The 22,729-nt window shown below is 40.6% G+C and overlaps 1 protein-coding gene across 4 annotated transcripts; it reads right to left on the bottom strand.

Annotated features, from left to right (window-relative positions):
- Positions 1-1,584: 1,584 nt before the first annotated feature.
- TUBD1 (tubulin delta 1) lies at positions 1,585-22,541 on the bottom strand. Of its 4 annotated transcripts, none has more exons than XM_090290857.1 (9): positions 22,399-22,541; positions 21,299-21,515; positions 19,377-19,524; positions 18,145-18,361; positions 17,283-17,514; positions 13,009-13,173; positions 5,839-5,979; positions 4,183-4,366; positions 1,585-2,477 (listed from the first exon to the last, which is right to left on the bottom strand). In XM_090290857.1, exons 2-9 carry the CDS (start codon positions 21,468-21,470, stop codon positions 2,375-2,377), a joined length of 1,362 nt encoding a protein of 453 aa, XP_090146983.1. In that variant the 5' UTR covers positions 21,471-21,515; positions 22,399-22,541; the 3' UTR covers positions 1,585-2,374. The 4 variants fall into 4 exon arrangements, with proteins under 4 accessions (XP_090146983.1, XP_090146982.1, XP_090146984.1 ...); XM_090290856.1 differs by having other exon boundaries at positions 22,332-22,541; XM_090290858.1 differs by lacking the exons at positions 19,377-19,524; positions 22,399-22,541 and having other exon boundaries at positions 21,299-21,363.
- Between the last annotated feature and the right edge of the window lie 188 nt (positions 22,542-22,729).

Raw genomic sequence — 22,729 nt, forward strand, 5'->3', positions numbered from 1 at the left:
AACAGGGAATGGTGGGCACCAGTACTGACACTGAGTTCTAAGTGACAGGTTAAGGAAAGGAGAAAGATGTTACTGATTAACGGGATAGTTTGGGGCGGGGAGCACCCACACATCCCCAGAACCCAGAGGAAATGAATGGGAAGCAACAGATTTTACAATCTGAAGAGCTCTGAGAAAAACAAACGGGAGAGAGTGAAAAGGGTTGAAAACAAAACGCAGCTTGAATTGCACTGTGCTCACCGCCCAGAGGGGTGCCTCCTGCCTCTGTGGGACGCCGTCTGGGGGAAACAGTACTCTGTTCCCATCAAAGAAACGACACGTTCAGAGCTTCCGGATCGGGATGCCCAGGAAGCTATGATTCCGATGTTGTTCTGGCTGACTGGCCATTTTGTGCACACGAAGTACATTTCCAATGCCACCCCTTATCTTGAAGTTTGAGATCAGCTTCTCTGTGTTAAATTTTAAGTTAAAATCTGAACTCTCATTGCAAAGATTTTATATTTTTCCAAATAGACAAGAATAAGATATTTCCATGTAAATGTTTAAAGCAAGTCTGCAAATATTTAGGTATCCACACATATCAAATACTGCAGCTGTGGATCATAAAAAGGATCAACTCACATACGCGAGTGGATCCAGAGCTCTAACTGGGGTTTACTTTTAATATTCACCTGCCGTTGATTCCATGAGTTGCCAAATTAGGAATATACTTGTCCCCATGGTACCTCATGGTACCTTTCTTAAATACAAAATGATTTAAACTTGTGACTTTCTTTAAGTTAAACTTTTAGCAAGTTTCCTCAGAATCAGCTTAACTCGTGGTGAGATCATTCAGTTACAGATCTTTATTAATGCGGGTTTAGTCTGGGAAATTGTTTTTGTCTTCAGATCTCTTCAATGCTAAACAATTACTTTCAACTTTATTTTGTGAAAATTATGATCTAACTATTTTTCAAGCATATTTGGGTTAAAATACAGCAGTGGGGTGTGCCTGTTAGTTAGCAGCTGAACAGACCACTTTTTCCATTCCTTAGAAATAAGATAGGGTTCAGTATTTTAAATCATAGCAACAGTTGATAACAAAAACAGCAAAAAGGTAATCATTTCCATATGGAAAGAAAAGGAGGAACCAGTGAAGCTGTGAACTGTCATTTTTCCAAATAAAAATAATTCACCACTGGTAGATTTGGCAGAAAGGGCAAATGTTCCTATTTGTTTCCCATTCTACATTTGTTAATACATTGCATGTGATGTGTTTTATTGAAACACACCATTCCCCTTACTGCTGCCAATTTCCAATTGTGTTTTGTCCTTCTGAGTGAAACTCACATCTGAATGTGCCAATTTCATCCAACACAGTATTTCCTGGTGATAATTTTCTCAACTTAGCGAAATTTTGGTGAAAGTTCTTACCCCTTTTACTGAAAAGCATATAGCCATCTTCTAAATAACCGTAAGTACTAGTCAAATAAAATCCCTGGTATTCCAAGATCTAAAAGAAAAACCAACCCAATTTTCTGATATCCAAAACGTTTAAGAAATGCAAACAAAACATTTACTTATTTACTTTTGTATTTAAGCATGATGTATATTTATTGACAAAATCCTGACATTTATTTATTTGGGGGGCTGGGGGAGGGAGTCAGGCAATGGGTTTATTGAGGGAAAAGGAGGAAATGGGGAGGAGGGGAGAGGCCGCTCCCAGACCAACTCAAGGGCCTGTAGGAGCAAAGTGGCATGGGGAGCAAGGGAACGGGAAATGGGGACTGGGGACTCCTGGTCCTCCTCGTGGGCCCGTAGGAGCCCCCCCTGACGTTTATTTTTAAATAGCTGCCTAAAGTGGAAAATTTTACCTGTTAAAGAATAAAATATTCAAAATACACACCCTGTAGCATTTAACAACAGCTCCCTCTTGTGGTTCAAAGCATTCACTTCAAAGATAAGTACATTTAAATACAGAATTGTGATTTCTTAGCTTAAAATTGTGCTGTGAAAGTTTAAGCTCATATTTCATGAATACTTTTTAGAAAAAAGAGGGAAGAGTTCTATAGGGACAAAACAGAATATTCCCTCTTTTGGATAGTTCCAGAGTCCCAACATCTCAGCAAAGTGTTTCCAAAGTTCTTTATAGAAGCACCATTTTTTTCCTTACAAACGAAAATACCAAGTAGATGTTTCCATTGAAAACATGCTATTCTCCATTTAAAAGGTTTTCCTCCTGTTCTGTGGGCATAGTATGCAGAAGAAATCAGCATCTGACCTGGTTGTTTTTAATAGATCAAAATTTAACAACTGAATAGGAAAAACAGTATTGAAAACATTTTAGTCCAAAAATGACGTAAGGTGCTTTTACCCTTGAACCCTCTGTTCAAGATCAGAGTTTACAGTAACTGGCAACAACCTGTTCTAACAATGTGAAACTGTCCAAAAAGTCCTCTTCTTCAATTCCAAATTTTGTGTACTGATGAATGTAGGCTCTGGTAAAGAAACAGAAAATGTAAAATGAGTAATCCCAGACAAATACCTCTAGCTCATGAACATTTGAAGATGGCAGAATCTCTTAAAGGTCTTATATTTGCATCAATGTTTGCTCCAAAGATGAGCAAACCTTCAAAGTTTATGTAGGCTCCCTGCCTTCTTTCAGTGTCCAGGAGTGACCAGAAGAAGCAGGCTCAGATCTGGCTGCACACCCAGCACGTATTTAACCCCCACGGGAGATGACTAGGTTCAATATAAACTCTAAATAAAAAGTGCCTGAGAAGTTTAACCTAAGGCTTGAAACTGCAGAAAGACATTAATCTAGTTCTAAGAATGAGGTGAAGCCTCCCAACTATTTTTCAGACAACTCTTAATTTGCAGTTATGCCAGGTCTGCCTTAATATCCCTACTCCCCAAATGCTGAGGCAGGAGAAAGCATGTTAAAAAAAACTGGCAGGGCAGACACGAATCAAATGGATGGAATGGTGGCTGCTACCATTTACTGAGAGTGGGAGGAGAAGGGCGCCGGGAAAGGACAGAGTTCACAGTCCTTGGAGGGGAGTGGGTGGGAGGAGGGAAATGGGATGACCACGTGGTACAGGAAGGCGGGTCTTGGGAATCCAAGCTAATCAAAGTAGAAGCCTGATCCGATCATTTGAGGAATTTTACTTTGACATTCAGTCACTGTGGCAGAGGTCAGGACACCTGATAACGTTTCTTGTTACCAAGGAGGCATTTCTCAGTATTAGGTGGAGTTGAACTAGCAATATTTCTTACTGAGCAAGATCGGGATCTCTTCCATTCTTCCAAGGACCTTATTTTAGAAAACTATCTTATTGTCCTTGTCTTATCATGAAGTTTCCACTTTCATTTAGAAACTAATTTACTCAACAACAGTAATGACAATATCAGCCAATTCTTGAGCATTTACTAGTCAGGCACGGCGCTGGGTGTTTTTACACGACCGTCTCATTTAATCCTCACCTCAGACCCTCTCCGTTTGCATCGTACACAGGTAAGGAAATGAAGCCTGAAGTAACACGCCTAAAGCTTTACACCGACAAAGTGGCAGCCCTGCTCCCACACTATGCGACAGACTGAAAGTTTGTGTTCCCCAGGTGATGGTATTAGGAAGTAAGGCCTTTGGCAGGTGACTAGGTCACAAGGGTGGAGCCCTCGTGAGTGTCCTTATAAAAGAGGCCCATGACAGCTCCTTTGCCTGTTCAGCCATCTGAGTACACACAGAAAAGACACCACCTGTGAACCAGCAAGTGCACTGTCACCAGCCAGCCAATCTGCCAGCACCTTAGTCTTGGACTTCCTAGCCTCCAGAACTGTGAGATACAAATACTGATTCTTTATAGGCTACCGGGTCTATTTTTGTAAAAGCAGCCCCAACAGACTAAGACACTCCAGACCCTGCCTATGTTTAATTTTTTAAAATTTACCTATTGATTTGAGAGAGAGAGGAAGGGAGAGGAAGATAGACAGAGAGAAAGAGAGGGAAAGAAACATCGATTTGTTGTTCCACTTGTTTATGCATTCATCATCGGCTGATTCTTGTATGTGCCCTGACCGGGGTTCGAACCCACAACCTTGGCAAATTGGGATGACACTCCAACCAACTGAGCAAACTGGCCAGGGCTTTAACATTATATTATCTGCATAAGGTTAGGAAGGTTTGTAGATTCATCTTTTACTTACTTGGAAGCAAACATGTTCCATGCTTTGCTCACAATCATATCAAGTGGTTTTACTACGAATTGGCTGTTGCTGACCAGTGCTGCAGACTTCTCATATTTGCTGAAGGCTCGCTGGGTTTTCCACACATTGAAAGCATTATCTGGTTCTAACCAGGAAGTATAGAGAGCTGGATCTTTAAATCCCCCTAGAGTCAAACAACATAAGCCATTGGTCACATCGTAAATAATTAACTTTGAAAACAAATTAATAGTTTCTTATCCATTTCACCAAAAATCTTTTATTTTGCCTTTTAAAAACTAGTGTCATATTGAAAGAAATTTTTAATTAAAAAAAGTAAAGCTAGTTTTATATTTCTTTTGGATGATTTATAATCATCATAAAAAAATAAATAATTCACACCATTCAGAAAAGTATTATGAAGACAATGCTTAAGTCAACTGAACAGCTGATATGCCACCATCTACAGGTGACTAGGAACATTTTCCTAACCCTTGTGTGTGTAGTTTGATACATATACTCTTCCGTAGTCTGCATTTTTCATCCCCAATATATTGTGAACCATTTTTCCATTTCAACAAATGTTGCTCATATTTATTATTATTTTTATTTATAAAAGGTTTTATTTATTTATTTTTAGAGAGAGGGGACGGGAGAGAGAAAGAGAGGAAAACACCGATTGGTTGCTTCTCACACGTTCCAACTGGGGGGGAGGGGAGGGGCGGAGCGGGGCCACAACCCAGGCATGTGCCCTGACCTGGAATCAAACCAGTGATCTTTTGGTTTACAGGATGACACCCAACCCACTGAGCCACACTGGCCAGGGCTCAATGGTTGATTCCTGTATGTGCCCTGATCGGATATGAAACCTGCAACCTTGGCATATCAGGACAATGCTTAACCAACTGAGCTACCTGGCCAGGTAACTTCCTGAAAATTTTGTAACAGAATGCCTGGCACAGAGACCACTAGCTGTCTTGTAATACCTGTTAGCCCTTCTTTAATAATAGAACCCCCAAATTTTAAAAGACTTCATTTATTTATTTTTAGAAAGAGGGGAAGGGAGGGAGAAAGAGAGGGAGAGAAACATCAAGTGGTTGTCTCTTACATGCCCCCAGCTGGGGACCTGGCCCACAGCCCAAGCATGTGCCCTGACCAGCGACCCTTCGATTTTGCAGGCCGTTCCTTAATCCACTGAGTCACACCAGCTAGGCCAGAACCCCCACATTTTAACAGTATCCATGGTGACCCTTGCAGCCAGGTGTGGCACATGATTCAGTCTCAGTCACACAGACATAAACACAAGTGTGGTGTCAACCATAGGAGGGGGAGGCATGCCCTTTTTGCCCATTCCTATGTGATTTGATGGCTGAATCTCTAATAGATGTCTTAGACTAAAAGGAGGAAGCACAAGGTCAAACAAAGAGAACAACCAGATTCAGGAAGAAAGAATTAAACTAGTATCTTATCTATACCACTTCTATTTTAGTGTTCAGTCACATACTAACTGATACAATGGCTACATTTTGTTACTAAAACACATAGTTACTATTTTCCTTTCTCTAAGAATAAATCCAGGGCCTTTTTTTAATTTATTTTTTACTGTGTATACCATCTATATGTGCAAAAAGTACATCTTATTTCTCAACTTCTGCTTACCCACATCCGCACTGTGCACATCTTTCCCACGAAGGATGACCAAGTTAGCAATGGAAGTGTTAAAGTTAAGCTCCTTGTTGATAGACGTTTTACCAAGAGTAGGAAGTCTTGGTAAAGGAGGCCGTACCTGCCAATCAATACCTACCAAAAGAAAAAAAAAAGGCAAGAGATTTTATAAATGGTTTTGAACAAAAAGAGAAAGATGTATTATGGTGTGTGTATTTTACACAGATTTTTACTTAATAACTGAAAGTTATTTTTATTCTGCTAAAAGTTTAAAAATTCTTACTGGTTGACCTAAAGTGATCCAAACTACTTTATACTGAGACAGACATGAAATATTCTTCGCCAACTATTAAAGGTTGGTGGTAGGTGCATATGATGAAATTCTAGTCAGCAATAAAGAGAAGCTAACTCCTGACACACGTAACAACACGGGTAAGCCTTAAAAGCATACTGCTAAGTGAAACAATCTTCACTCAAAAGACTACACAGTGCACAATTCCCGTTACAGGACATTCTAGAAAAGGCAAAAGCGTAGGGACAAAATTTAGATCAGCAGTTGCCAGGGGCTAGGGGAAGAAGAAGGAGGGAAGAGACCACCTACTAAAGGGTACGAGGTAACTTTTGAGGATGATAAAAATACTATATTTCAGTTGTGGTAAGGGTTACACACTATAAGTTTGTCAGAATATATAGAACTATACACCAAAAAGGGCAAACTTCACTCTACATATGGTTATCAATAAGCAAAATACACACAAAATGTTAATGGATGTAGAAACACAAAACCAAAATAGGATTGCAAATTTACTAGCCATGTGGAAATATGAAGAAAATAACTCAAATTATGCATAGGATAGGGATAAAACTCAGTGTACAGTAACAGATTGATTTTCAGCAAAAACAGAAATACAACAAATCAAAAAATTTACAAACAAGCCAATTTAAAAATTGGAGAGATGTTTGAATAGAAATTTCACCAAAGAAGGTTACCAGATGTCTAATAAGCACATAAAAAGATACTCAACATCATTGTCATTAGGAAAATGCAAACTGAACCACAAGGAGACACCACTTCACACCTATTGGAACGGCTATAATGGAAAGGAGGGCTGTTGGGAAGGGTGGAGAACTGACGCCTGCTTGGCGTAATGTAACAGTGCAGCCACTTGGGAAAAGAGTTGAGCCGTTTTTTAAAAAAGGTTAAACATAGACTTATCCTTTGACTCAGCAATGCCACTCCAGGCATATTCCCAAGAGACTGAAAACATACGCCCCAACCAAGACTGGTATACATGCTACAACATGGCTGAACCTCAAAAACATGCTATGTGAAGAAGTCGGACGCAAAAGGCTATATATATTGTGTAATCCCATTTGTATGAAAAGTCCAAAATAGGCAATATCTATAAAGACAAGAAGCACATCAGAGCTGTCTGGGGCTAGGAATAAAAATACGGATTGAATGCCAATGGACACCAAAACTCTTTCGGAGTGGTGGAAATGTTCTAAAACTGGATTGGGATAATGGGCGCACAGCTCTGTAAAGGCACTAAAACATCACTGAGTTCACACCTACCATAGGTGAGTATACGGCATGTAAGCTACACTTGAGTAAAACCATTACAAAATGCATGATATGCTGTCAAAATTGTAGTTGTTAAATAATTCATCACTTGATATTACTCAGAAATAAAGGTGATACTTTATCAAAGTTTTGAAAAGAAAAAAAGAAATGAAGCCAACCCAAAGTTGGACCCTTGAAATGCTGATGTTCAAAAAGTTTTAAAAGAAATATTAAGCTAACAGAATTTAAAATGGGAGGGGAAGTAAGTACAAAACAGGCATTAGCAAAAATAAAAATAAATTCCAGATGGGTTAAAATTTAAATATTAAACATAAAACTATTTTAAAAATACTGGGAAGTAATAGAGAATATTATTATATCTTTGGGGTAGGCAAGGCTAAGAATCTATTAAAAAAAGATTTATAGGTTTGCACACATAAAAATGGAAAAATACCATATGGTGAAAAATACCATACATAAGACATAAAAATCTGCAATCAATGTAATGAAAATGGGGTATAAGTACATAATATATTTTCTTCCACCTAAGAAACCATTGATTAAAAGAAAAAATATGTTGTCAATTAAATTATTCACTTATTTCTTTTCTTTTTTTAAAATTTATTGATTTGAGAGAGAGAGAGAAAGAGAGAGAGACAAACGTTGGCGCTGACCAGGGATCAAACCTGCAATCTTGGCATGTTGGGACGATGCTCTAATCAACTGAGCTCCCTGGCCAGGGCTTACTTACACTATTTAAATATTATATTTATCTAAAAAGTTCTTTTAGAGTAAATTAGGTTTAGGTTTTTAATAAGTTGATATCATTCTTGAGCATGCATTAAAAATATATATATAACTAAATAAATTGGTTAGAGTTTTTCTAAAATGTTTGCACATTCACTGACTTTAGTACTTTTTGACTCAGCCTTAATGATGTCCTTGTTTTCACACATTATTATCCTCTGTGCCTCCAGAACATCGATGATACAGCATCTTTAAGGGAACCTGTGTAAACGGTAAGTCACTGGCTCATAAACTGGCTTTGCAATCATATAGACTACATGTACCTTTGCTTTCTGCCCAGAAATGTTGCTAAATTTGTCTCTTTATCATGATGACTGCCTTTTCCCTACCCTAGCAGAAAACTAAAGGTTTATTTTCTAGAGGAGATAAGACTGAGGATCTCTAGTCTGGAGAACACTAGGCAGAGTTAAGGGCAGGGTACCTACTGAAACCAGAGAGATCAAGTGAAAACCGGGAAAACTATGACTCCTTTTTCCTCTTGTCGATCTGTGGGGCTTGGTCTAAACCCTCTGAGCAGAACACCCAACACAGGGGACAGGCAAAGAGAATATCCAGGAGGACAAAGGCACAGGGCCTATTGTGAGCAAAACACCCACACTGAAGCAGGTCGGAGGCCCTAGGAGAGATTTCTTAATATGAAACTGATAGGATACTTGACGATATCAAGAAGAAATTGAGACAAGCAGAAAAAACACTTTGAATTTAGTAATTGCTGGTACCTAAAAAAACTAAGCAAGCAAGAAAACAAGGCAATTATTAACTCCAAAGAAAAATTTAAGGGTTATACAGGAAAGGAAAAGTAATCACAGAATCCTATGTGGCTCAGCTGTGACTAGCATTAGCTCGGTCTTGACCATGTAGAACTGACAACTGCCTTAACCTAGTGATGCTTTAACCTAGTATTGGGCAGGTGACGAGACAGAAGGGTGTCAGTAGTGCTTAGGGGGCCAGTGTGGGGGAAAAAGCTAAATCCTAATCTCCATTCATAGGTTATATCTAAATGAAAACCAGTAAATGGCAATGAATAGATTAAAAACAGTAAAAGAACTGATAAAAGAATTTTGAAAAAATGGATGCCTCTGGGAAGGAAAAAATAGAAGGTTGTAAACTGATGGTTTTAACAACCAGCTTTGTACAATTACTTACTTGACTTTTTAATTTATGTGCATATAATTAATTAGGGCACATATATAGTAGAAAACTATGTAGCTATTAAAAACATAAGATATATCTAACTATACCAAATTTTAAAAAGTTTTCATTTATTTATTTTTAGAGCGCAGGGAATGGAGGGAGAAATACATCAATGTGCAGTTGCCTCTTGCGCATCCCCAAATGGGGACCCAGCCCACAACCCAAGCATGTGCCCTGACTGGGAATCGAACCAACAACCCTTTGGTTCGCAGGCTGGCACTCAATCCACTGAGCCACACCAGCCAGGGTGCCAGTTTTTTTTTAAAGTCTGTTTATAGATACCCTCAGAGTTCTCTCTAGAGCTCACATGCATAAATTAATCCAAACTAGCAAAAATAAATCAACTAATGAAATAAAATATAAAAATAAAATGTTTTAAATAAAACTTAAAAATAAATAAACAAATGAAATTATAATTTAGCTTGGTTCGGAGGGCCAGGCCAAAAGCTATGGAAAATTATTCCCAGGCCTTACATTTTCATCAAGACACTGCCAGCAGGTGCCTGATGAGCTGGTATAGCCCAGTGACTCCTGTGTGCCTTCCACACAGCCCTTTTTGAATGGGAGTGTCTACCAGTTACCCTATGCCTGTTCTCCTACGGCATGTTGCAGTCAAGGGGTGGGGGTGGGGGATATATTCAAAGAGCTATACTCAAGATATCTCACCTGAGGAGTATAAATTCACACCAAGACCTGTTTTTAGATGACAAGATTCTGGATTTCAGGCTGAGGTGCTAATGGGATATAGCTTTCAGGGGCCTTGGGAGGGGCTCAACATATTCTGCAGACGGGAGGGCAGAGTGGTAGCCAGCCTCCAGGATGAACGCCAAAGATCCTTGCCTCCTGGAATTCAGGTTCTTGTGTGGTCCCCTCCCATAGGGGATAGGGTTGACCTTAATAACCAATAGGATGGTGCAGAAACAATGGTGTGTGACTTCCAATGTCATAAAAGACTTTGTAACTTCTGCCTGGCTCCCTCTTGGATCATCCCTCCTCCTGTTGGCTAGGACATATGGAAACATATATTGCTGATGGCAATATTAATGGGATCAACCTTCATATAGAGCAGTCTGGCAATACATGAAGAGTGTTAAAACTATATTCTTCAACCTGGTTAGTGACACATATATATTTATTCATATATATCCATGTTTTATATATATAAACATTTTTATGTTCAAAGCTCTATCTATAACCATGAAAAAAATGTTAATACCCCGAAGTCCCTCACAGGAAAATGACTAAGCAAATTTTGGTATATTGACCTAAGAGTTCGGTGCAACACACCTTACACTATCCTTAGGAACACTGTGTTCCTTGAGGTGTTAACAGGTATTGCTAGAAAAACAGGTCTATAATGTGGCCAAAAATCCAGGATGTGAACTATAATTTAAGATGTGAACTATACACTTATCTCCAAACCTCAAGCACTATAATCTAAAGTCCAAAAGCTATTACAAGTCCTGGCCTGGTAGCTCAGCTGGTAAGAGCATTGTCCCAATACATCAAGATTGCAGGCTCAATCCCTGGTCAGGGCACATACAAGAATCAACCAATGAATGAACAAATAAGTAGAGCAACAAATCAATGTTTCTCTCTCTGTCTCTCTTCCTCTCTCTAAAATCAATCAATAAATTTTTATCAAATAAAATAAAATCCATAAGGTATTACACATAAATGTAGAAGAGATTCACTTTCATAATATTGAAACTTAAGTTATTGTGATTTGTGGTAAAACATACACTATAAAAATAATGCATAGTAGTGACTTCCAGTTAAACACGATAGACTGAACATACAACAGTTTACCCCCACTTTCTCTCCAAATCTCACTAACAAGACAATACAGGGATTTTTTAAAAGGCATGAGCAAGAAAAAAGGGAATGGCAGAGGAGAAAATGGCAACAAAATTTTGGAAACTGGAAAGCAAATGAACCAGGGAAAGCCAAAACTTCTGCCCACCAGGGAGGTCCTGGAAGCAGGCCAGGCGCTTCTAAAAGGGGAGGAAAGAGGTGGATTAGTTCAAAATCTGTATGAGAAGCAGTGAGAGCCCCAGACCCTTCCCATTCCCTGAAGCGGGGGAGGTGCCCCCCTTCATCCTGGGAGGTTTGTGCTCAGGAAAGGCTAAGCCACAGAGGCTCTGGCCCATGATGGACCACTGTTTCAGGCTCTGAAGATACAGCAGGAAACAAAATAGGTTTAAAAAAAACCCAGAAAACCACTTTTGTTCTACTGAGATAAACCAAAGGTCCACACTAAGGAACTCCAGAGTGCTCAAGACAGAGAAAATCCTAAAAGATTCGAGAGAGAATGAAACAGGATTAGGAATCAGTAACCCTGGAAGATGGAAGATAAGAAAGCAAGTCCTTCAAAATACTGAGTAAAAATGACGCCCAACCTCGAATTCTCTACCTGGCCAAACTATCAATATCATGTAAAGGCAGAATAATGATATTTGCAGCCTTAAAACTTTTACTTTCTCTGAATTCTTTCTTAAGATGCTCCTGGAGGGTATGGTCTATCAATAGAAACAGGAAAATATGAAACCTAGGAAACGGGATAGCATACAGAATGGGGCAGAGATGCCAGGGTTTGCTTGTCAGGCCAGGAAAGCAACCCCTGCAGACTGGACAGCAGGATGAAGGTCTCCCAGGGCCACATCGCCAAGCAGAGAATGAAAGTATCAGATTACATGGTGGGTTTGGGAAGGGGTTCATTTTTATGAAAAAGTTGAGGGATAGATTAGTGATAGGTACATAGACTATCAACCAAATAAATATAATTATTAACTGTAGGAGGAAAAAAATAAACTTTTATATGAAATAAAATATCATCTGTGTATATACGTCATATAGTACCTAGTTCAACTGTGAATAATATTTACACAGCAGAAGTAATTTGAACACTGAAAACTGGTCTAGCCTATGCTTGCTGGTGTGGCTCAGTGGATTGAGCACCAGCCTGCGAACCAGAGGATCACTGGTTCGATTCCTCATCAGGGCACATGCCTGGGTTGCAGGCTAGGTCCCCAGTTGAGGGGCATGAGAGGCAACCACACATGGATGTTTCTCACTCTCTTTCTCCCTATCTTTCCCTCTCTCTAAAAATAAATAAAATCTTAAAAAAAAAAAAAAAAGAAAGCAGGGCAGCAGCTGGGTAGTGGGGGAGTCTAGGACAGGGAACTGCTCTTTTCCTCATTATAAATTCATGCAGGACAATTACTTAACTGTAAAAAAATAATTGAGATATACATATAATGCAATATATGTAAGCATAAAATCCATATTTTGCTTGTAATACAAATCCGTAAAAATTAAAATGGATTTAAGTATATACTTAAATGAGTTTTGACTACTTGATTTTTAAAAATCAAATGTAAATTAAAATAAATGCCCTGCTCATCTGAAATTTTCTTGGGAAATAACACTGTGAAGTGATTAAGAAGCCCTCCTGGGATGTCCTGGTGATTTTTTGCAGGCACCTCCCTGGCCAGAAGAAGGGACCATTATTTCAGCTGGCCCAAGCCAGTATATATTGAGAACTCCAGTACGGGCATTTTTCCTAGCTTGTGGGTACATATTTTAAAAATACCCTTTACCTTCTTCCATTTTCGCATTAGAAATGAGCATCTGTCTCAAATGCTTGAGGAGGCCAGCCCAAGTAAACGTGCTGTATGCCAGTGAGCTCTCAGATACGTGAGGAATGTTACGAACACCCAGCATCTTGAATTCTGGATGGGGAACTAAATTCTCCATTAAGTCTCCTGTAAAGAAAAAAAAAATCTCAGCTAAATTTTTGAGTCCACGTTGTTCCCGTTGGCCTACACACAACCACGATTTGAGGGCCTTTTGATGTTTTATCCTCCAAGACCAGAACTCATTACATTTAAAAATGTAAATAAAATTTCAGAGACAGTCTACTAAAGACTGTGTGTTTGCTGTATTTTGGCACCAATTTTAGCATGAGTGAGAAACAACACTGTGCCAAAAGGAAACGAGAGTGTAGAAGTCACATAACTGGAAATATGATGAAATATTTAGGTACAGCCCAGGAAAACAAAGTAAGCATGAGTTACTATGCTTTTATTGTCATCCTGTATTCACTAAATATTTCTTTAGAAATTTTATTAGATCTCTAATTTATTTTATTTAGTAAAATAATAAAGAGAACTGTGAGAAACAAATGTATGTTGTTTAAATGGCACCCAGCCTATGGTATTTTTGTTATAGCAGACTGAGTGGGCTAAGACAGACTAATCCATGAACACCCTGCCTTCTCAATCCATCAGGCTTCCCCTTTCTTCACATCCCTTCTTATGCAGCTCCTTGCCCCTCTCTTCATCAAATCTTTCTGGTGAAAAATCCAGTCTTGGACCAGCCCTGTGCCTCACATTGTCTGTGCCTGTCAGAGAGTGATCCCACATGGCAGACTGGGACCCCTCAGAATTTACAATCCTCAACTGCTTTGTTGAGAAGGTGATGTCTCCTCAAACACCTGAGCAGAACCATGTGGGTATCTGAGGTCTTAGTGGACCTAAGTTTCAAATATTGAACAGTTGAGCCCTGGCTGGGTAGCTCAGTCGGTTAGAGCGTCCGATACACCAAGGTTGTGGGTTCAATCCCCAGTCAGGGAACATACAAGAATCAACCAACGAAAGCATAAATATGTGGAACAACAAATCTTTCTCTCTCTCTCTCTCTCTCTCTCTCTCTCTCTCTCTTTCAAATCAATAAAAGACATATGTTTTTAAAAATTGAGCAACCGAAGGACTGAGGAAGAGACAGGCCCCTGGGGGAAAGCTAAGAGACCTGTGTGAGGAACAGTATGTTTGGAATGTCCATGAAATGCATACATACAGAGGTCAGGAAGGCTGCTGGATAGGAAATCTGTGCCTAGGGAGCTGGTTAAGAGTGGCAGACAAACCGACAGGTTAGCAAATACAAATGGCATTTAAAGCCACGGGACTAGCATTTAGAGCTTGGGAAAAGGAGGGAAAGGGAATAAAAGGAGTAGTCATGGCGATGAGGGAAAAATTAGGAGGGGGATGTCGCAAAAGACAAAGAGGACACTTGGAAGACAAGGGGTCAGCCATGTCAAATCCTACTGAGAGATCGATGGAAACGAGGACAGTGAAGTATCCGCCGAATGTGGCCATGTGGACATGTCTGTGACTTAGGAGAAGCAATTTCAGATGAGAAGCTGGACCGGAGTGGCTGCAGGGTGTGGAAACGAGGACAGCACGGAGAGACAGACCTTCGGGGATGCCTTTTCTAAAGAGTAGCAGAGAAAATGGGGCAATCACCCAGTGGTGGTCATGTCAAGGGAGGGGTCTTCCAGTGCGAGAGGAGCCGAAAAGTAGCTGTGACGGGACAAACCCAGGAAAGAGGTATACATTAATGACGTGGGGAGATGAGAGATGAGCGAGGAATTAAGTCCCTGAGAAGGGGAGGGAATGGGTCGCAGGGCCTGAGTGGGCGGGCAGCTTTTGATGGGAGCAGGACACTACTCCTGCTGTGACACAAGGTGACGCTACTCCTGCTGTGACACAAGGTGACGCTACTCCTGCTCTGACACAAGGTGAAGTGCAAACGCCAGTGTGTAGACATGGCTGTGGGAGTCGAGGGAGCTCTCACCCACTAACAGCCTTGATTTTCTCAGTGCGGTTCGGGGTGACCAAGCCATCGCAATCTGTCCGGGGAATGACTGTGTCAGCCTGCAGTGTCAGCCTCCTGTCAGCTCTCCACTGGCAGCCCAGTGGATCTTCTCAAAAGTAAAAGTGGTTGTGTCACCAACCTGCTTAAAATGTTTCCGTGGCTTTCCGCTGTTCTTTGGTTAATGAGAAAGGGCTTCATGTGACTTACAAGAACCTGCAACATCCACCCTGCTTTCCTCGCTAGCCTCATTCCAATCATCTCCTACATCACTCTCTGTGCTCCAGTAGCACTGGATTTCTTCCTGGTCTGATGTGCCATGCTTCCTTCTACCACAGGGCCTTTGCACATGCCATTCCCTCTTTTTATGCTATTTCCTTCTCCCTCCCTTTGCTTAGAGAATGACAAGTCCTCATCCAGCTCTTGGCTCAACTGATGTTTCCTCAGGGCAGCCTTCTCTGCCCCTTCAGCCTAAGTCTGGTTCTTTCATGACACATTGTCTTGGAGCTGTACTCCTTTCTTCAGAGCATTTAACTCGGTTTTTAGTTATACATGCTCATGCAATATTCGTTTAATGTCTCCCTTTCACAGTGAACATAATGTGTGCATTGACTCCCCACTGGATCCCTAACATTTAGCATAGTGCCTGGCACATAGCGGGAAGTTAATAAATATTAGTTGAATGAGCAGATGTGCAATATGGTAAGTACTGTGGAATGTGCAGAAATTAACAAACCATGCACAGGACAGAATCCCTCTCTGTGGGAACATACGGTGCTGGTTATATCTGGGAAGGCGGGGAGGGAGACATACCTGTGATTGCATATTCTTTTGTACTCCTTGAATGGATGTGTGTGTAACTTTTAAAGACAAGCAAACATGCTTAAAGAAACGATAAAGGCAAAAAACATTAAGTGACATAAAAGAGGTAAAGAATACCACGGGAGTTCAGAGAAAAGAGGGTTACTTTAGGTGAAGGCCTCAGTAGAAAAGCTTTGTGGAAAAATTATCTCTTGAATTGGATCCTGACGGATGAGTAAGGTTTCGATAGAGGTGAAGAAGGGAAGAAGGTAGCAATTTCTACGGAAAAGGAGCAGTGCAGGAAAGTACCAGACTGAAGACAAACAGTGGCGGTAGGATAAAAAGTAGGTGGGGATTCATACAGAGGAGGCAACAGGTAATGAAGCTAGAAAATTAGGGTTCAGGGCATCATGTGGCGGTCAGGCTAAGGAATTCTGACGAGACTGGCAGGTGTGAGCCACGGAACGAGCGTAAGGGAGTGCAAGGGTCAGGTCTGTGCACTGGGGAGGCTCATTCGGGCTCCGTGTGCAAGATGGGCTGTGAGGGAAGAGGCAGGCAACTGGAAGGAAAGCAGCACTGGGGCCACCTTAAGACGGGAATGTCCTTATAGATGTTTCTGTTTTTATTCCAAAAATAAAATAAAATGAGAACAGAAAGAGGCTAGTTCGCCTTGTATTCACATGCAATGTTTGTGCTGATACTCTGAACCAATGTCAGACAGGCAGGGAAGCGGGGGGGTTGGGGGGGCAGGCAGATGACAGAGATGGCACCTACAGGACTGAGCATACTGATGAGACATGAGGGCAGTGGGAGAAACCGGGTGACGGGAAGTGAGGAAGAGGCGGCAGGGGAGAGAAGACTGGGAAAAAATGATGAAGCCATTCAGAACACGCTAAGTTTGAAGAAGCAGAAGGCAACTAAGAAGACTGGGACAAGCAACTATTTGGGAAAGAGATTAGGCCCAGGGTGGGGGGTATATATTATGATGTCACCTGCATCTAGATGATTTGAGCTGATAAGGTACTATTTGTCAAAGAAGCTGGGCTTCTTTATGGAGTGATGAAAATGATGGTTGTACAACTTTGTGAATGTGCTATAAAAATATTGACTTGTACACTTTAAATGGGTGAATTGTATGGTATGAGAGAATTACATCTTAAAGTTTTTGTTAAAAAAAAGAGGGTGAGAGAGAGAGAGAGAGAGCGTGAATACTAAAGAATACATTTCTTTTGAGAAATTTAGTAACTTCCCAAAACATTTCAGTAAGACAGTTCAGAGAGCCAAGCAGCTCTTTAGGAAAGCTTTTGAGATGAGGGAGACTGAGTATGTCTTCAGGCAGAGGAGAGGAGGCAGGGAAGAATCACTTTGAGGCTTTCACAGCATAAGACTTTCCGACCAATAACATATAGGAGGGCGATACCTAATGGATTTCTTCTGTAGTGAAATGAGCCTTCCTCAGAATAAGTAGGCTGGAACACACTTCCCAGCTGATGGGCGAGGACTTGATTTATATTGCTGAAGGAAATCTGCTTGATATTCATCAATTTTGCACAGATCTTATGAACAGCATCATTCTCATGAATGAGGAGGGCATCCGAAGATCGGTACAAGTGAGAAAGAGTCAAAATGGAGTTGTAATTCTGAACAATAACCTGGAGAGAAAAAGGTCAGAAATAAGAAAGGCAGGAGAGAACAGTGGTTCAAAGGGTGGGTTCTAAGGTCATCCCGCCTGGAATCAAATCCTGGCTCTGTCACTTTCTGGCTATATGATATTGGAAAAGTTCTTTAATCTTTCTAGGCTTCAGTTTCCTCATCTGTAAAATGAGAATAATAATTACACCCATCTCCCAGAGTTTGAAAGGTTGGTGATAGAATGCAGGTAGAGCACCGGGAGCAGTACCCTGTACTTAGTAAGGGTTCAATAAACAGTGAACATTACCATCACACTTTCTTTCTACATCATTTCCAAACTGACTTATCTCACCTCCATTTGATAATTTCTCTAGGTCCCTGCTTTATACACTGCAGCCAGAGGGATTAACCCAGCAACGGGTTCCTGAGAGAAAATGCACAATTGTCTTCTTTGGAATTTTTAAAAACATTTGTTTGGAAAAGTTTGAGCGAAGTTAAATGAATTGTTCATTCAAGTACCATATTGCATAATTCCTGATGCAGTAACTTAACACTTACAAAGAAAAGGTCAGATCAATCTTTTACCTACATTCATTTCAACTGCAAAGAATGCAAAATATAAAAATTTCAATTAATGTGGTCGGTCATACCTCACCAGTTCCATAAGGCCATATAATGTGATTCATTTTCAAAGAGTTGGAATACTGATCTTGTAAATTCTCTGTAATGAAGGTTCCTAGCCCAGATCCTGTGCCTCCAGCGATGCTCATTATAATGAAAAAACCACTCAAGGAGTCACATTTCTCTACTTCTTTCTGGATTAGGTTCATTATAAATTCTTTGTGCCTGGGTCCATGAACAGAGTAACTATGTAGTGCAAAGGAACAAACACAAACACCTTAAAATTTAACCAGAGATATGCAATGAAGAGAGAAAGGTAATAGGATAGAGAAGGCTTTTTAAACCTAGGAGAGTGGACTAACTCTCACAAAAGGCACAACATTTACACAAGTTAGCCCTGGCCGGTGTGGCTCGGTTTGTTGGGTGTCGTCCTGCAAACCAAGGAGTCATGGGTTCAATTCCCAATCAGGGCACATGCCTGGATTGCGGGCTCAGTCCCCATTAGGGCACATAAGAGAGGCAACCAATCGATGTTTGTCTCTCAAATCCATGTTTCCCTCCCTCTCTTTCTCCCTCCTTTACCCTTTCTCTAGAAATAAATACAATCTTTAACAAAATAAAACACAAGCTTAACATAGTTAGCAGGCGGAGTAGGACTGCTAGGAGAATGAATTTACTATATACAGAAAATTCTCTGTTAATAGGCCATTCCTACAGCTGGAGACTCCAATTACCAGATAGTCCTGTACGTTTATGATATAACATAACATTCGGTACACATAACAATACTCCTAAAGCAGTGGTCCTTGAACTTTTCTGCACATTACAATCACTCAGGGAAGCTTTGAAAAATCCCAACATTCAGGTTTCATCCCCCACCAACCAAATAAGAATTTTTTAATTGAGCCTTAGGCACTGGAATTTTCCAAAGAACCCCAGGAAATACTACTGCCTCGCTGTATTGCCTATTAGCTGGAATACCTGCCAGATAAAGATATTATACCGATAATAAGTTAGTTGGCAGAATGACAGTGAAGAAGTGGGAAACCCTGCTGCAAGAGATCCGTGGTTTCATCATTCCCTGGACCCGAAGCACAGACATGTGCGACAGAATGAGTTTCTTCTGGGTGAAGTCACACCCTAAATTTTAAAACACCAATTTCAAGATTATGTGCTCGATATATCAACTGTGCAGTTCTAACTACACTATTAATTGACTGTGTAGCTGTATCTAAAATGAAAAATCATGATGAATGATTACCCATATGCCCAGTTGTTTCCAGAACCTTGTTTTTGACTGAAGCATGAACGCTGGCCATATTTCCATCGGCCAGACTGGGCAGCCTTTGATAGTGTTTGATTGATAACTTTAGGTTCCATGTCAACGAGTACAGCCCGGGCAACTGAAACTAGAAAGGGGGACAAAAAAATCGAAATAATATTTTATATGTCTTAATTTGGGCTAACACAGAGCATAAACTTCTAAGTCCCCCCACAGAAAAATCCAAAGCTTGAGGACAGAAAGAACTGTCATACTGCTTAGAAAGCAAGGTGGGCAGCAGCAGGTCTATATGCAGATGGTTCATAATGCCTAGTATTCTGCTAAGCATGTTGAGTCAGTGTGAGCTACAATGATTACTGGGTCAGGTCTACAAATATCTGTTGAGTGCTTACAATGTGCCATGAACTGTGCTGGGAACACAGAGGCGAAGACAAAGACAACATCAAACCAGCCCTAGAAGGACTAGTTGGAGAGATGAAACACACGATCACTGTATCATGTGATAACCCACAACAAACCCACACTCGCGTAGTAGGATATTCCAAGGTAGAGAATACAGTGTGCACAGCAAGCAGGTCAGGACTGCTGAAGCAGAAGATGGAGAAGGAGGGGGTAAAAGAAGTGATGGAAGGAGATAGAAAGCAGGCATGGCTCAGATCCTGTAAGTCCTTGTACGCAATGCTAACAAAGCTTGAAATGTATCTTTTAGGCCACTTAAAACCACTGAAAATGTTCCAAGAGGGGAGGAACAGTCAGTTGTCTTTTTCAATACACAAGAGTCGAGGCAGGACAACTCAGAAGAAGTGTCTTGAAATAGACCAGGTGAGAGAGGACAAGAGCCAGGATATGGAAATGGCAGCGAAGATGGAAAATGCAGAGGTTTCAAGAGACACATGCAGGAGGTACATTAAGCAGATCTTGAAGTTTGATGGTATGTGGGCAGTGAGAGCCCAGGTCTGAAAGGAAAGATAATGAATGCTCCTGGGTATGAGATGTTGAGTTTGAGGTACTTATGGGAGTTGCAAGTAGAGATGTCCACTCATCGGTCTGCAGCCTAGAAGTGAGGCTAGTCTCGAGATTCGAGTCATTCGTGTAAAAGATGTAACAAATTACGAGAGTCACTGAAAGTGCCCAGAGAGATCTATAAAAGTGAAGACAGAGGAGAATCTGATATGTAACCACTGGAGAAGAAAGGTTCAGACACTAAGGAGAAAGTGTTTTAAGGAGGGAGTTTTATAGTTAATATTATCAAATCCAGTAGAGAAGTTAAGTGAATTAAGAAAACAGTCCGAGAATTTGATAATTAGGATATTACTGGGAACTCAGAGCAGCTTCAGTGGTACAGGGCAGAAGCAAGATTATATCTGGTTAAAGAGTGTTATCCTTTGAGACTCTTAGATGAGAAGGCAAAAAGGTAATAAAGAAAAAAAAGCTATAGTCAAGAGATAAATTGATTTTTAAGAAAAAATTTTAAAAAGATTTTATTTATTTATTTAGAGAGAGGGGAAGGGAGGAAGAAAGAGAGGGAGAGAAACATCGATCGGTTGCTTCCTGTACGTGCCCCAACCAGGGACCGAACCCACATCTCAGTCATGTGTCCTGACTGGGGATCGAACCAGTGACCTTTTGCTTTGTGGGACGATGCCCAACCAACTGAGCCACACTGGTCAGGGCATGTTTGTTTTTAGATTTGCAAGATCTGAGCATGTTCGTGTGCTGAGAAAGAAGATGCCACCATAGAGGCAAAAGTTTTAACGTGGAAACAAAGGATGGAGAGCAAAGTCATTCCCTAGTAGGCTGGGAAGGGATAGAGTTCAGATGGACACCATGTGAATGGCCTGGCCTTGAAGCAGGCAGTTGGTTATGTCAGAGTAAAGGAGAGGACTGTGGACCACACATACCTCCATTTTCCTCCTCACTGAAGAATCTTTCTTTGCAAGATGCTTGATATGCCTCATTCTCTCTTTTAGAGCAGAATCTCTGGGGACAGTGTGAATCCTTAAATAAAGCATCAAACACTTCAAAACCAATCTGATTGCCACACTGACCAAGCTGCACTGTTACTATTGACATGCTGAGACAGAAATCAGGACTATTTCCTCAAAAAAAGTGAGCAACCTGTAATAGAAAAAAATAGGCTTTGAGTACCACTATATTATCAATAAATAAAGAACAAATAAAATGCCATATGTGTTAATATATATCAATAAAAATACATATATAGAGAGAGCTATGTTGTCTAAGGAGTCAATCATTTAAGGAAGTTGTCCTTTCTCTCTACCGTTTTGAGATTTGGCATTTACTGTACCCAAATCCATTCATACACAGCTCAATAGTTTCCAAAATTTGATTTGTATTGGCTACTTTCTTATGCCTGCATTTAAAACAAAACAAAACTAATGCTGGTTGAAGGAATTAATAATATACACTTCCCACCACAGGGACACAGAACGCAGAAGTTAGCTCAACAGTCATACATTTAGTTAACATTAATTTTCTCTCTTCCAATTAACGACTTTCTCTCTCCACCAATCACCTTTCTGGCGTGGTAACTACAGTTAGACTTATAAGAAAGACTTTGTGTTTAGCTCAGGTAGGAGAGCAAGGAAGACCAAGCCTGGAGAAACTGGACCAGATGAAATATTACAGCAAGTCTTCACTGTTTTTTAACAATTAAGAGAGAGAATTTTTTGGTAAATACCTCACACCGAGTCTACGCAGCACTGGAAAGAGCAGGGGCTTGTGAGCCACTCTGTACTTAACAATTTCAAACTACCCTGCAAAGTAGATGTCATTTTTCTCATTTTATAGATTAGGAAACTGAAGCTCTAAAAGGCTGTGTGACTTTCGCAAGGCCACCTAACTAATAAACAGCAAAGTCAAGGCTCTCCCTTGTCCCACCCACCCTGGGAGTTCTCCCTTAACCCCACTCACTGACAGCCCCAGGACCGGCAGTTTCTGTCCTGTTCAAACTTCAGAGAGCCATTATGCGCATGCTCACTTTCAACACCAAAAAAGCTAGGAAGGACCAATGCGCACGTTCCACAAACATAGAGTTTTGTTGTAAAGTATTTTTTTCTTTTTTTTCCTATTCAGAAAGGTTAATTACGCATGTTCGATTTCAATTTATCAACTTCAGACACAGCACGCATGCTCACTGTCCATCAAACGCTTTAGTTGACAATGCGCATGCTCTAAGTTCCTTGAGCGGCTTCGGATGGGGTTCTGCGCATGTTCCTGCCAGTACCTGACTCCTGGCGATAGTTCTACGCATGTTCATTGCCCACAGTTTGGCTTCACAGAACCCTGTACGCATGCTCTAGCGCTGAACT

The sequence above is a fragment of the Furipterus horrens genome, unplaced genomic scaffold, assembly GCF_987537825.1.
Source record: "Furipterus horrens unplaced genomic scaffold, mFurHor1.1.pri manual_scaffold_11, whole genome shotgun sequence".
Taxonomy (NCBI): Eukaryota; Metazoa; Chordata; class Mammalia; order Chiroptera; family Furipteridae; genus Furipterus; species Furipterus horrens.

What these genes read in the sequence shown, in the direction of transcription:
- TUBD1 (XM_090290857.1), bottom strand. Translation starts at nt 21,470, where the DNA reads ATGTCAATAGTAACAGTGCAGCTTGGTCAGTGTGGCAATCAGATTGGT. An exon ending in GGAAACAACTGGGCATATGG is followed by an intron (nt 18,362 to 19,376) that starts GTAATCATTCAT and finishes TGCACTACATAG; the next exon opens with TTACTCTGTTCATGGACCCA. An exon ending in TGTGCACAGTGCGGATGTGG is followed by an intron (nt 4,367 to 5,838) that starts GTAAGCAGAAGT and finishes GTTTGACTCTAG; the next exon opens with GGGGATTTAAAGATCCAGCT.